This window comes from Ictidomys tridecemlineatus, chromosome 5 (genome assembly GCF_052094955.1).
Source record: "Ictidomys tridecemlineatus isolate mIctTri1 chromosome 5, mIctTri1.hap1, whole genome shotgun sequence".
Taxonomy (NCBI): domain Eukaryota; kingdom Metazoa; phylum Chordata; class Mammalia; order Rodentia; family Sciuridae; genus Ictidomys; species Ictidomys tridecemlineatus.
Window position 1 is genome coordinate 14,933,948 of NC_135481.1, and position 14,035 is coordinate 14,947,982.

The 14,035-nt window shown below is 43.2% G+C and overlaps 1 protein-coding gene across 4 annotated transcripts in view; it reads left to right on the top strand.

Moving 5' to 3' along the window:
- Positions 1–2,491, top strand: part of Anp32a (acidic nuclear phosphoprotein 32 family member A) — a 32,598-nt gene extending 30,107 nt beyond the window's left edge. For all 4 annotated transcript variants that reach the window (XR_013438720.1, XM_005316735.5, XM_040276408.2 and 1 more), the window contains 2 exons: positions 968–1,031; positions 1,271–2,491. Coding sequence is in view for 3 of the 4 variants with exons in the window: in XM_005316735.5 (XP_005316792.1) it covers positions 968–1,031; positions 1,271–1,332 (126 nt within the window). In the remaining variant the exon portion in view is untranslated. The remainder of the gene's footprint in view (positions 1–967; positions 1,032–1,270) is intronic.
- The last annotated feature ends 11,544 nt before the right edge of the window (positions 2,492–14,035 follow it).

Genomic DNA, 14,035 nt, shown 5'->3' on the forward strand with positions numbered 1-14,035 from the left:
AAGCTAGGCTCACTTCCATTGAGTGAGCTCTTTAAAAGTAAAGACTTAGGAAAGCTGGTTTCCTTAGGACAGGGCAGTAAGTAGTGCTGGCTAATGGAGAGTTCATCTTGCCCTTCCTGTCACAAGAGGCGCAGCATTTGGGTTTTGTTTTGGTTTTTGTAATCTCATTGACCATCTGTACATTTCCAGCTTCCAATAATACACACACAAAAACAGTCCTACCAAACAAATCGAGGGGAACTATTTGGTGACATTATCAAAGGATATTTCCCTTGACAGAAAGAAGTCTGTCACCCAGTTCTTCTAGACAGTGGGCTGCTTTAGAAGCAGTCCAGCATGCAGGGAGTCGGGGAGCATATAACATCTTCAGGGACAGCAAAGAGCAAGGGCCCCTGTGTGGAAAAGGGAAATCACACTCCTGGCTCAGTCTCAAGCAAGTTGGGAATGATGTCCTCAGGGGGCCTTGAGTTTATCTTCCCTGCCCCTCCCCATCAGGTGGTCCAAGCTTGCAAGATAGTGAAAGAACTAGGGTAGGGTGCAGTTTCACTTGCCCACACAATCTGGCTTTGCTGACCAGGGTCTTCCCTTATACCAAAACTGGATTGAGGACAGATGAAAGAAAGGGTGGCCTACTTTACACGTCAGGAGTCTGCTTAGGGAGCCTGTTCTCCTAAGAGCTTGCGAGCTGGAAAGCAGCCTGACTTCTGGGGACTTCTCATCAGGAGTTCTTTGCAGGGTGGAGTCCAGCCCCCTCCAGTTGTCTTGACAGTGTTGTATCTGATGTGAGCAATTTCTGGGGAAGGAGTTCAAAGCTTTCTGCAGATTCTCAAGTACAATCCTTGATCCAAAATAGATTCAGCACCTCCACTTGATGTTCATCCTGAGCTGGCAGGCCTTGGCATGGGACTCCGAGGGGCTGGGTAACATCCGTAGACCAGGTCATTTCTAACATTGCTTTTTCTCCCAGGAGGATGAAGAAGGTTATAACGACGGGGAAGTCGACGATGAGGAAGATGAGGAAGAACTTGGCGGTACAGTACCTCTTTATCTCAGCTGATAGCAGCCTGGCATGTGTAGTTTACATTGGCTTGCTTGGGCTCTGAGGAGCCTGCAGTGGGCAGAAGATGCCTATCTGAGGCCTCAGGTGCCTCCTCCCTGCCTTGGTTTCCAAGATGGCAAGGTTTCTAGATATGGCTGCTTGCTAGGGGTGTGTTGAGTTAAAGAGGCGGGTTGGATAGCTAATCCAAATGTCTTTCCCTTACTCTTCCAGAAGAAGAAAGGGGTCAGAAGCGAAAACGAGAACCTGAAGATGAGGGAGAAGATGATGACTAAGTGGAATAACCTATTTTGAAAAATTCCTATTGTGATTTGACTGTTTTTACCCGTATCCCCTCCCCTCCTCCAAATCCTGTCCCCTGAAACTTATTTTTTTCTGATTGTAACGTTGCTGTGGGAATGAGAGGGGAAAAGTGTACTGGGGGTTGCTGGGGGAGGGAGGGCGGGAGGGGGTGGAATAAAATACTATTTTTACTGCCACTCTATTTTTTCCCCCCTCCTTTTTCTTTGTGTCTGGTTTTGTCCCTGTAAATGCAATAGCTGAGTACACACCAAGTGAGCGTTTGTTCCTTACTCTCAAAGAGGATGGTTTGGAAGTCTCTTACATTTCCTGGTATGTCCCAAGTCCCTAGAGTTGGTTTGAAAGCCATGCTGGCCTCAGTCTGGTCATCAGATCCTGGGAGGGGCTGAATACCAGCTACACCCGCTAACTCTTGCTTTGGCTCATGTGATTTCTGTGTTTCTTGGGCCTGCTAGAGGCATCCAGCGCCCTGGTTTGTAAATAGCAACCTAAAGGCGTATTTTGGCACTGGTTTGGGGACATTCCCCATCTCTCATCCCTTTTTCCCCTTCACAGATGGTGGTGGGCTTCGCTTTTCAAAGAGGACTCGGTGGTACTCTTGAGCTGTGAGCCCTCGAGCGGAGAACAGCAGGTTTATGAATTATAAGTGAAATGGGTTTGATGATTATAATTAGAAGAAACAAACCCTCAAACTTCAGCCTCTTTAAAAGGAAAAAAAAACTGTCCTATCTTGTTCTGTAAAATATTAGAACTCTTTGTTTTATGAAAATGACAGGATAATTCTTCCACGTGTACTTCCGTGCTTGGAACATTTTTACAGACCTGAGCGCTGGAGACGTGGCTGCATGTCGGCTGGGTTTTTTTCATACACCCGAGCACGGAAAAACTAATGCAAAATTGTATTTTCTTACCTAGTGGAAGTCTGAAATGACTGCAAATTCCTAGTGAATGTACAGGTTTGCTTTCGTGTCCCTCTTCTGGATTGCTTTAGAAGTGACGTGTTATTTCCTAACCCATGTTTCATCTGTATAAAAGAACATCTGCACCAGTTTTTCTCCTGCCCCTCAGAAGAGCCAAACTTTGAGTTTTATGTCTGTTTGTCATTGATAAATTTCAATAAATCTTTTTATACAATTTTTGGGGATGGCTTCTTTGAGTTCAACAGGCCATTGATCTTTATAAATTGCGTTTTTAGGTAAACTGCTCACTGACGGTGGAAGCATCACTGTTGTCAACTGATGAAATAGCTGAGTTCGAATACGTTTGGTTATAAAGCAAGACTCATTAGAAGCTATATTAAAAAAAAAAATACAAAAAAGTTAAAGTACCAAAAAAATCAGAAAGTCAAACCAACCTTAGAGCCTTGTGTTAAATCTTTTTTGTTTTCTTTTTCATGATGTAAAAAGAATGTATGCTTGAAAACTCAGGAATGTATAAAACAAATTATTTCACAAACTCAGAGATTTACATATGGTGTTTTATTTTGTCCCTTTTTTTTTACTTAATGTTATCATTTCTCTATATTTCTAAATTGTTCTTAAAAGCATATAAAATGGCTACGTAGTAGTCCATCAAATGTATTCTGATTTTGTTTGTGACCACGTGGTTAGATTTTTATCATTACAGTGCACATTTTCATATATATAAGTACTTACACTGTTTGTGGAGTTCTTAGCACAAAGTTTTATAAGATTGATTGACCCAAAAGTTGACTCACATTATAATGCTTGTGTATGCAGTCCATTGTTTTCCAGAGTGATTGTAGCCGTATCCACACATTTGTTCTCAGCCGTGCATCCTTGATCCCCACTGCAAGCTCTAGTTCCTTACAATGTCTTGGAATCATTGTGAATTCAGCAATTCACAATACATCCAAAAGAGCCTGTGATCTACCCAGTCTCCAGGCAGGTGCCAGGCTCAGTAATGGGGCAATGAGTATGAACCAGGCAGCCATGCTTTGAGCCTCAGAGCTTGTGAAGGAGCCTGGGAGTGGGGAGAAATTGAGGAAAGCATTAGGCCACTCTCAGGACTTTGGCCCTGACTCCCTCTATGGAATCTTTAAGGATCAATTCACTGATAGATACAAAAGTAAATACTATAAAATGTAAGGTAGATGATGAATAGATGAAACTAATGAGCCTAAGGAAGGAAACCTTTCTAGTTTTGAAAGGTAGAATATTCATGCCTCAGCTAATTTGATTTCAGTCAAGGGGCTGAATATTTCTCACTAATGAAATTATGAATATATCAATCATGCCATCTTATCAACCACTGAGGAAGATAATGCCCATTGTACAGACTAGGAGGCAGCTTGGTAACTTGAAAGAGGTGAAACCCAGGTCTATTATACTATTTTCATTTTATGGATTTCAGTCATGAATGGAGGAGGAGGCTCCACCTGGGTGGAAGAGCTGCCCTTTACTGAGACTTGCTATGTGCCTGGCCCAGTGCTTTAAACACCCCTTCTCAGAAATCTCAATACTGAGTCATCACAGCACCTTGTGTAGGCGCATTACCCTTGTTACCCAGATGGCTGAGTGACTCACCAAGGTCATGCAGCCAGAAGAGCACCATCAGGAATGGTCAGGTGTGTCAGTCTAGCTCTTGCCCTTACAGTGAAGTACCTCCAGCCTCCTGGCCCGTAATGGGCAACCGCTTGATTGAGGCAGCTGTGTTCAGTTTCACCCTTGACTATCATGGATCAGGGAAGGAACTTCTCATACTCTGTGCTTACAAATGCTAAAGAGGGCAAGTGATATGCCCAAGGTCATTCTGCAAGGGAGGGGCAGACCAAAACCTGGAACCCAGGACTCCCGTTCCTGGGCTTAATATCATTCCTGCTGCTGTACTGCCAGTTGAGGGGAGGCCAGTCATAGTAAGGAGCATAAGGTCCACCTTGCAGTGCTAGAATGAAGCCTAGCTGGGTGTGGACAGCCAATGATGGGTTCTACATACCTTTGGGACAAATTGCATTTTCCTCATATTCCCAGTGACTGGCTTCCTGATGCTGACATTGATCACCATGGAAAGGGCTGTGCATTTACCGGTGCAGGCCCAGGCCTGGAGAGAACCATGTGCTGATTGGTGGCGATGATGAGCTCCTAATCTGGGCTGTATTCTTTATATCCATTTCCCTCCTCCAAACCTGGAGTGCACTGATGAAATCTGATGCTCCAGGAGATGAGACAACTAGCCCAGCTAGTAAGTGACAGGCCTCAAACCTCCATCTCCCTGACACCCTGTTCTTATCCCCTGTTAAAAGAACCAGGCAGATGAGGAAAGAAGGGTGGAGCAGTTCCATTGGTCTCATTTATTTTTTAGGTGTAGCAGCACTCTACTGCTGAGCCCAGCCCCACAAAGGCTGTTTTTATCCTGGTTCAAAAACTACTTGTTCATGATTGGAAGGATTCCTACAGACAGTCCCTAACAAGCAGCTTTGAGTAACAGCCACCATTATGTCCCCAAGCCAGTCTTTGGACATCCCCTGTAGCAGATTGGGTCCAGGGAGCTACAGACTGAGAAGGCTGGGAATGGTTGCACAGATGGGGACAGGTCTGAGGCCGAACCACCTGACAGGCCCTCAAGACCAGCCACGAAATTACCAGCCGAGACAAGATTAGGGAAAGTCAAACCTGAAGGGGCATCTGTCTACTACTAATGGTGACTTGGGGGCTCATGCAGGGGACATCCGCAGGTGGCCTGCCAAGCATCAGTTTCAGTTAGTGTTGCAACACTGGAGCCACTGGAAGGACTCATGTGGGTATAAACCATTCTTCACTCTTGAAGTTCAGATGGGCTGACTCCTATCTGTCTCTCCAGCTCCCAGAGTCAGCACGTGGCTCAAATCTGGCCAATTAGCAAGCTCTACGTCCTGCCCACAGTGATCTGTGCAAGCAAAAGCCCAGATCCAGACTGGCCAAGTGAGACTCAATCCCTGGGATTTGGGAAATGAGAATCTCCAGTTGGGGTCCTGGGCTGGGAGCACGGAGACTGGAATTGTGGAGACACTCCTCCTGGACAAAGCCTGCCTGAGCCTAAAGCCGGAGCCAGGAATTAGAGCCAGCCCAACCTCCTGTGAGTCTCAGCCTCAGAGTCTGACTCGTGCAAGAAGTGCGAACACTGACATCTAACTTAGAACTTCCTGTTTGCTGGGCACAAGTGTTTTGCTTGTTGTTCTTTATAACTCCACTTGGTGGTCCTTATTGTCCCCATTTCAAAGATTGAACACATACGAGTGCTTAATAATTATTAGCTGCTTAGTGCCATTCTTCGACAATAAATGCTTAGTAAAAATCAACAGTATTCCCCAAGTTTCCCTGATAAGAATCCCTGGGGTTTGTCAGCTGGCCAGACCTCACCCTCTGGGAATTCTGACTCAGTAGCTCTGGATTGTTGCCCAGAATCTGTGTTTTTAACAATGCCCAAAGGATTCTCATTATGATGGAAGTTTGGGAGATGATGCATTAAACTCAACACCTACCACAGTCTAAAGAGAAAAGCATTAAAGCCATACTCACTTGAAGCTGAAGAAAGTGAGGCTCAGAGAGGTTAAGTGACCTGCCTGAGCACACACAGATGGCAGATGACAGAGCTGGGATTGAATCTAGGTCTACATGACCTTCAGACTTCATGTAGGAAGGGAAAACAGCTGTGTGTCTCACCATTTCTGAGATGATGGGAAAGTTGGGAAAGAGCAAAAGGAAAGGGAAGAGAGAAAACTTTGACTTTAAAAAAAAAAAGCGATGGTGATTGTAGGGTGAAGAAATCCAAGCAACACAAATATCCTCTGTGACAAGAAGAAAGCCAAGTTCTAACTGCTACTTGGTTATTAAAACAATCTAAGCTGCACACCATGGCTCTGGGAGACTGAGGCCAGCCCAGGACACACAGTGACAAACATAAGACAAACAAGGAACGGGGAGTGCAGCTGAGTGCAGCTCATGTTGGAGGCCCTGGGTTCAATCCCCAGCCCCACAGGGGGAAAAAAAAAAGGTGGGGGAATAATCATGAAGACAATTTCCCCTTCCCTTTCAAAACTTAGGTACAGTAAGTTCACTCTTTGTATCAACCACCACAGTCATGATACAGACTCACTTTTTGGTTATAAAAAGAAATGCATTGCTCTCTGGGAATTTCCTAAACCCTGCCGACGGCTTCTGAAGGCGTAGCACACAGCGGCCAGGCCTCTGGAGTCGGGAGACCTGGATTTTCGTCCTAGCTCTGAAGCTGCCTAGCTGGGTAATCGCCCACGGGTCCCCTTTATGTCCTGGAGAAAGAGCGCGCAGACTGAATGCCTTCTGACAGCCTTGCCAGTTTGTTGTTGTGGTCCCCTCACTGCCCTGAGGCCTCTGGTTGCCTTGATTTTGAACATGAAGTTTAGCATCACCCTGCACAGGCCCACAGCGGAGGTAGCAAGGGTCAGCGTAGGAGCTCTGCTGGGGTAGGAGCACTCTGAAGGGGAATCAATGAAATGCTTTTCTGCAGTCTCAGTCTGTAGACTGGTAGTCTGGCCTATGCACAGCCATGATTGCCTGGGTAACCCAGCTGGGCCAAGAAAGAAGGGGACTAAAATTAGCCTGGATCAAGTGCTTTTGATGTCCAGAGCTTGACACCGATCTTGTTCATTCTTGCAGCAGAATTCTCTTTGAGGTAGTAAGTATCCCTACTCTCCAAGTGAAGGAATGGAGGTTCAGAGACATTATGTACATTATGTACATTATTGCTCAAGGACACACAGCCAGGTACGGCAGGATCTGGTATTAGAACCTGCTGCCTCTTGGTCTGAAGGATGGAGATGTGTCCTCAATTTTCAGGGCCCGTGCAGCCCACAGCTAACTGCAGCCAGATTCATCTCACCCAAATCTTGGCTTGACTAATTTCACACCTTCTCTCAAGATTCCAGCTCTCAGGCCCAGCACGGTCCTCCCACTCATCTCTGCAGTTCTCCGACTTCCACGCCTGTGACAGAACCAGTCTCTCCATAGTCCTTGGGAACAGATGTCTTGCAACAAAAATGTTTTGAACCTCATGAACAAGAGGAGAGGATCTCTGCTTTTGGAGAGAGGGACACTAAGGTATTTGCAAGGGTCAGGACCATCTTTTCTGATGCTTGAAAGTCAGAAGGAGCAGCACAGTGGGTGGTGCCATCCTGGGCTGGAGCCAAGAGGTCTGTGTGGCTCAGGCAAGGCCCCTCTCTACTCTCTGTCAGGTGAGGCGGCGCTCGTGGGTGCTGCTGGGACTGACCCTGGAGAAAGGGGGTCCTCTGTGATGCAGGGAGATGGGGAGTCTTGGAGCAGAGGCAAGGTAGAGACAGGACACCTCATCCTTTGTAACAGGAAAGAAGAAGAAGGTGTAGACATCGGCAGGCTGTAGACACAGGTAGGTGGGCTGTAGACACAGGTAGGTGAGCTCTAGATACAGGTAGGCAGGCTGTAGATACAGATAAGTGGACTGTAGTTACAGGTAAGTAGGCAGATTTGTTGGAGAGGAGATGGGAGAGATCCTGTTGGCCTTTGAAGGCATGTGAGAGGTGGAGGCCGAGAAGGCAGATGGCAACAGGGGTTTGAAGGGAGACAGCGGGCCTGGGCAGTTACCCTGGAGGGTGGGGAGACAACTCTGGGGAAGTCTGGGAGGCCCGAATGTCCATTAGTTGAGCCCGGTGAGCAAGGTTTTAAAGGAAGAGGGGTCAGCGTGGCTCAGCTGCTTGAGTGCAGATGTACAGGCAGACAGGTGGGTGGACCCATGCAGAAGACTGTAATGGACCAAGCATGGGGTGGGGAGGACAGGCGTTCAGAAGGCTGTAAGGATGGACCAGGAATTCTAAGCTGGCTCAGGAGTCAGGACTGAGCGTGAGAAAGTAGGAAAAGGTCAATGTCCTGGACAAGTGCCAAGGTTGCAGGCTTGTTGGGGTGGGAGGATGGAGGGAGAGAGCTGAAAGAAGAGGGGAAGCAGTCCGAGGGGGGAGATTTGCACGTGGACAAGTCTTAGTGAGAAGGTTCAGGATATGGCCCTGGGAGCAGGTGTCTCATGGGCTAGAGTCATCATTGGTGATGAGGAATTTGCAGTTTGGAGAGGCCAAGGTATTAGATGGTTCATCCTTGAGATGGCTGAAATTACCAGGAATGATAACAAGACTAATGATAGGGAGGGAAAAAAGATAATGAACCAATCTCTAAGGTCCTCACTAGTGAGGAGACAGAGCAGCAGTCACATCTCTGAAGGAGGAAGGGAGAGAAATGGGAGTGATAATGGGGAACAAGAGCAATTCTCCAGTCCCAGGCTCTGGGGTATATGGAGGCAGGGGACGGCTTCTCCTGTGGTCCTCCTCGGACTGCGGGGATAGTGGGGTCCTCAACAGGACTTAATGGGGTTATCACACAGCAGTGTGGGCCTTGGGCAGGGACAAGAGAGGAGCTCCTGCACCTGCTTTCCAATGAGCTATGCCTGCTGAAGGTCAAGGAGGTGACAGAGGTAAATAGCCCTGTTCCCGGGCCATATCCTTTTTTTTTTTTTTTTAAAGAGAGAGTGAGAGAGGGGAGAGAGAAAGAGAGAGAATTTTTAATATTTATTTTTTAGTTCTTGGCGGACACAACATCTTTGTTGGTATATGGTGCTGAGGATCGAACCCGGGCCGCACACATGCCAGGCGAGCGCGCTACCGCTTGAGCCACATCCCCAGCCCCGCGGGCCATATCCTTGACCTTCTCACCAAGACTTGTCCACCTGGGCATCTCCCCGCGCTGTCTGCGCCTTCTCTTCTTTCAGCTCACTCCCTCCATCCTCCCACCCCAACAAGCCTACAACCTTGGCACTTGTCCAGGACAATGACCTTTTCTCACTTTTTCATGCTCAGTCCCGACTCCTGAGCCAGCTTAGAATTCCTGGTCCATCCTTACAGCCTTCTGAACGCCCTGCCCTCCCCACCCTATGCTGTGGGTGTCCATGGGGTGCCGCTTGTCTTGTGTTCTGCTTGTCCCCTCTGGATTTTTTGAGCTTGGTGGTCCAGTTCCCTGGGACCCCACAACCCGCAAGTCTCTGTTCCAGCCAAGTACAGGGTTGGCCTTCACCCTTTGCTCAGGATCACCCCCTTCCAAGACCAGTTCTGGCAAGAAGTTCATTAACTGGGCACTCAAGTGTGCACCCATTTATCAAATACATATGTCAGTTGTCCCTTCAACGGGTGCATCTTTGACCAGGGCTCCAAACTTCATGGCTAGCATTCAGATGGCAGGGAGGGGATCAGGAAGCACCCCCACAGCAGCCTGGCTGTATAAACAGGATTGCTTGAGCCCAGGGGTTCCAGACCAGTGTGCGAGACATAGCAGGATCCTTTCTCTTTAACAACAACAACAACAAAGCAGGGTGGGGCTGGGGGTGTAGCTCAGTGGTGGAGCGCTGGCCTAGCCTGGGTGAGGCCTTGGTTTGATCCCCAAACATTGCAATAAATAAGTAAATAAAATGAACAGGGTTTTCAGCTTTCTAAGAAGAAAAAAGGCGGGGGTAGGAATGGGGTGTGGTCATATGAAACAATATTTATGGAAAAGAGCAGAAAAAAGTGTATATACGCGCAACTGATAACAGTATGAAGCTTGCTGTCCATGAAAAGATAATATGCTCTGTAATTTAAGAACATAAAAAAATCCAACTTAAAAATGAGCAAAATTTGGGCTGGGAATGTGGCTCAAGTGGTAGCGCGCTCGCCTGGCATGCGTGCGGCCCGGGTTCGATTCTCAGCACCACATACCAACAAAGATGTTGTGTCCGCCGAAAACTAAAAAAAATAAATATTAAAAATTCTCTCTCTCTCTCACACTCTCTCTTTAAAAAAAAAATGAGCAAAATATTTGCAGATCACTTCATAAAAGAAGATACAAAGGGCCTAAAAGCATGTGAATAATCACCTGTTGTCATTAATCATCAGAGAAACGCACGCAATGTTACCATCACTCCCAGCAGACTGGTGGAATTACACAGACTGACAAACTGAAAGTGGGTGAGGATTTGGAGCAACTGGAACTCGCCCTGAGAGTCGGTGGGTGTGTGAAATGGCACAACTGCTAGGAAAAAAGTCCCCCAAATTTCTTTTTATTTTATAATTATTTGCCTACCTCTGATCTAGCCTAGAGATTTATCCAACAAAAATGCAATAGGCTCACAAAAAGACTTACCTGAGCATGTTTATGGAAGTTCTCCTGTAAATAGTCTTCAGATGGCCAATTGAATACCGCCTCCCAATGAAAATAGATGAACTGCTGACAAACGCAAGAACGCAGCAGCTCTCCAAAAGAAAAGAAGAAATGACGCTGAGCAAAACCACACCATACCGTACGGTTCTGTTCTTGTGAAATTTAATAACAAGCAAAACTGATCTGCAGCAGTGGAAGTCAAACACTGGTTTGCCTGCGGGAGCATGGATATGAGGATGGGTTGGAAAGGGGCGTGAGGGACCCACTCAAGATGAGAGAATTATTCTGTATCTAAATGGGGGTGTGGATGCACACATGCATACATTCATCAAAATTCATCCCTGAAGATTTGTACGGTGTGTGTAAGGTAAAAAGAAATACAGAACCAGAAATAAATGTTGAACTATTGCTAATGATATGTATGCAGAAGCATTTAGAAATGAAGTGCACTGATTTCTAGAATTTATTTAGAAATGCATAAAAACCATGGATTAATGTATATGTGATAAAGTAAATATAGCAAAATGTTAATTATAGAATCTAGGTGGTAAATAGATTTTTCAGATTTTCTGTGTGTATGAAAACTTTCATGATGAAATAACAGTGTGAAGATAACATGAGAAACAGATATTACAAAATTAAGACTGCGACCAATTTTTTAAATCCTTTAAAATGTTAACTTTGTGATTTTACATTCAACTGAAATATTGTAACATAATTCTATGTTACCAAAGTAAAAAGAAAAAGCAAAGCTCACCATAGAAATTTTGGAATATACAGAGAAAAAAAAAATGTTTTTAGTTTGTAATCTCATGACCCTAACAATATATTAGTATATTTCTTTCTTTCTTTCTTTTTTTTTACTTAAAGTATCTTGAACATTTCCCTGTCTTTAAATTCTCTTCAAAAAGCATGATTTTTAGAGAGTAGTATGCTCTATTGTATGTACTTACTATATATAAATGGTTTAATCACTCCCTATTGTTAGATGTTGGCTTGTCTCCAAGTTTTTCTATCGCAAACAAAGCCAGGGTGAACTTACTGTTCCTACGTATTTGATCACATTTTGATTTTTCTGTAGGATGAATTCCTTGAATCCAGTTACTGGGTCAGAGGTTAGGAACTATTTTTAACATTTAATACTAGCATATTATTTTCCAGAAAGATTATACCAATTTATATGTCCCATATAGAGTCGGATAATGTTTGTTTTCTTGCAACTTGGCCATCTTTGGATATTTTTTTATTCATGTTTTAATTTTTTGCCAATTCTATAGGGTGAAGATTGTATCATATTATAGTTTTAAATCATATTCCTTTGAATGGTATTAAACATTTATTTTTCTAAATTCTTTTAAAAATTGTGTGTGTTTGTGTGTGTGTGTGTGTGTTGCTAGTGATCGAACCCACAGCCTCATGCATACTAAGCACATACTCTATGACTGAACCTCTGTGCTTTGTCTCTGAATTATCTGTTTTATATTCTTTTCCTTATCAGTTCCTATCACTTGTGGGGAGAGAGCTGAGCAATTTTTTGTGTTGATTTGTTGAAGTTTTTTGTGAAATAAGGATATTAATCCCATGTTTAAGTGTTTGCTACAGCTAGTTTTCAAAAATACTAGTGTTACATTTATTTATTTATTTATTTATAGATGAGCACAATACCTTTATTTTATTTATTGGTTTTTATGCAGTGTTGATTGAACCCAGTGCCTCACATGTGCTAGACAAGTGATCTACCACTGAGATATAACCACAACCCACTATTTTTTATTTTAGAAGCTCTTTTTGTGTGCTTGCTTGCCATCAGTATATTCTCTTTAGTGAAATACCTCTCCATAGATATTTGAAGTGAAATATCTTCTGGTATCCATTTTCTGATTGAATTTTTTTAAACTGTTGAGTTTTTAGAGTTCTTTATGTATGTTAGATATTAGTTCTTTGTTGAATGCACAGTTGGCAAATTATTTTCTTCCAGTCTCTGGTTTGTCTTTTCATCCTCATAACATGGTCTTTTCCAGAGCAAAAGATTTTGATTTTGATGAATTCCTGTTCATCAGTTTTTCCTTTTATGGATGATCTTCTGGGTTTCAGGTCTAAGAACTCTTTGTTAAGCGCTATGTCCAGACAATTGCTCCTTTTTTTTCTCTCCTAAAAGTTCAATAGTTTAACATTTCATTATTTTCATGATTCATTTCAAGTTAATTTTTGCCTGAAGTGTGAGGTTTCCTTTAGACTCTTTTTAAATCCACAGATTCCCAGTTTCCCCAGTATCATGTTTTGAAAAGGCTGTTTCTCCTCCACAGAATGGATTTTGCACCTTTATCAAAAATCAACTGTGCATGTATAAGTAGATCTATTTCTGGGTTCTCTGTTCTGTTCTGTTGACCTGCATGTCTGTTCCTGCACCAATAGCACACAGTCTTGATTACTATAGGTAAAAATAAGTCTTGAAATTGTGTAGACTGATTGCTTGTATTTTATTATTATTTTTCAAAATTGTTCTAACTATTCTTGGGTGTTTTTTTTTTTGCCTTTCCATATAAATTTTAGAAAAATCTTGCCTATAACAAAAAATCTTCCTGAGATTTTGAAAGAAATTGCACTAAACTTATACATAAATTTAGAGATAAGTGACATCCTTACTGTGTTGAATCTCTAAATCAGTTAACACAATTTCTATTTATTTATTTTCTTTTTTATAGTCTTTTTTATGAAATATCTTCTTGTATCCATTTTCTGATCGAAAATATTTCATTGATTTATTTCTACTTTTTTAAAAATTTTACTTATTTCTACTGTATTTATTATTTCTTTTCTTTTTCCTTTGAATTTATTTTGCTCATTTTCTAGTTACTTAAAGTGAAAACTTAGATTGTTAATTTGGGGCTTTCCTTCTTTTCTAATGTATGCAACCAAGGCTAAAATTTCTCACTCAGTCCTGCTTTCACTGTAATCACAAATTTTGATATCTTTATTTTCATTTTAATTCAATTTAATTTTTTGAGATGCCCTCTTTGATCCAAGGATCACTATCATAGTATGCTGTTGAGTTTCCAATTGTTTTGAAAATATTACTGTTTTTGATATCTAATTTGATTTAATTGAGTTTTAAAAAACTATACAATTCAATTTTTTTTTTTTTTGGTTTTGGGGATTGAACCCAGGATCTCATGCATGCTAGGCAAATAGTTCACAACTGAGCTACATCCCCAGCCCTGACTTAAATTTTTAAGTTTGTTGAGGCTTGTTTTATGGCCTAAGATATAGCTGATCTTGGTATATGCTGAGTGCTCAAAAAAGAGTAAATGTTCTTTTTTTAGTAACAGGGATTAAACCCAGGGGCACTGAAGCACTGAGCCACCTCCCAGCCCTTTTTAATATTTTATTTAGAGATAGGGTCTCCCTGATTTTCTTAAGGCCTCACTAAATCACTGGGGCTGGCTTTGAACTTGAGATCCTCCTGCCTCAGCCTCCCAAGCTGCTATGATTA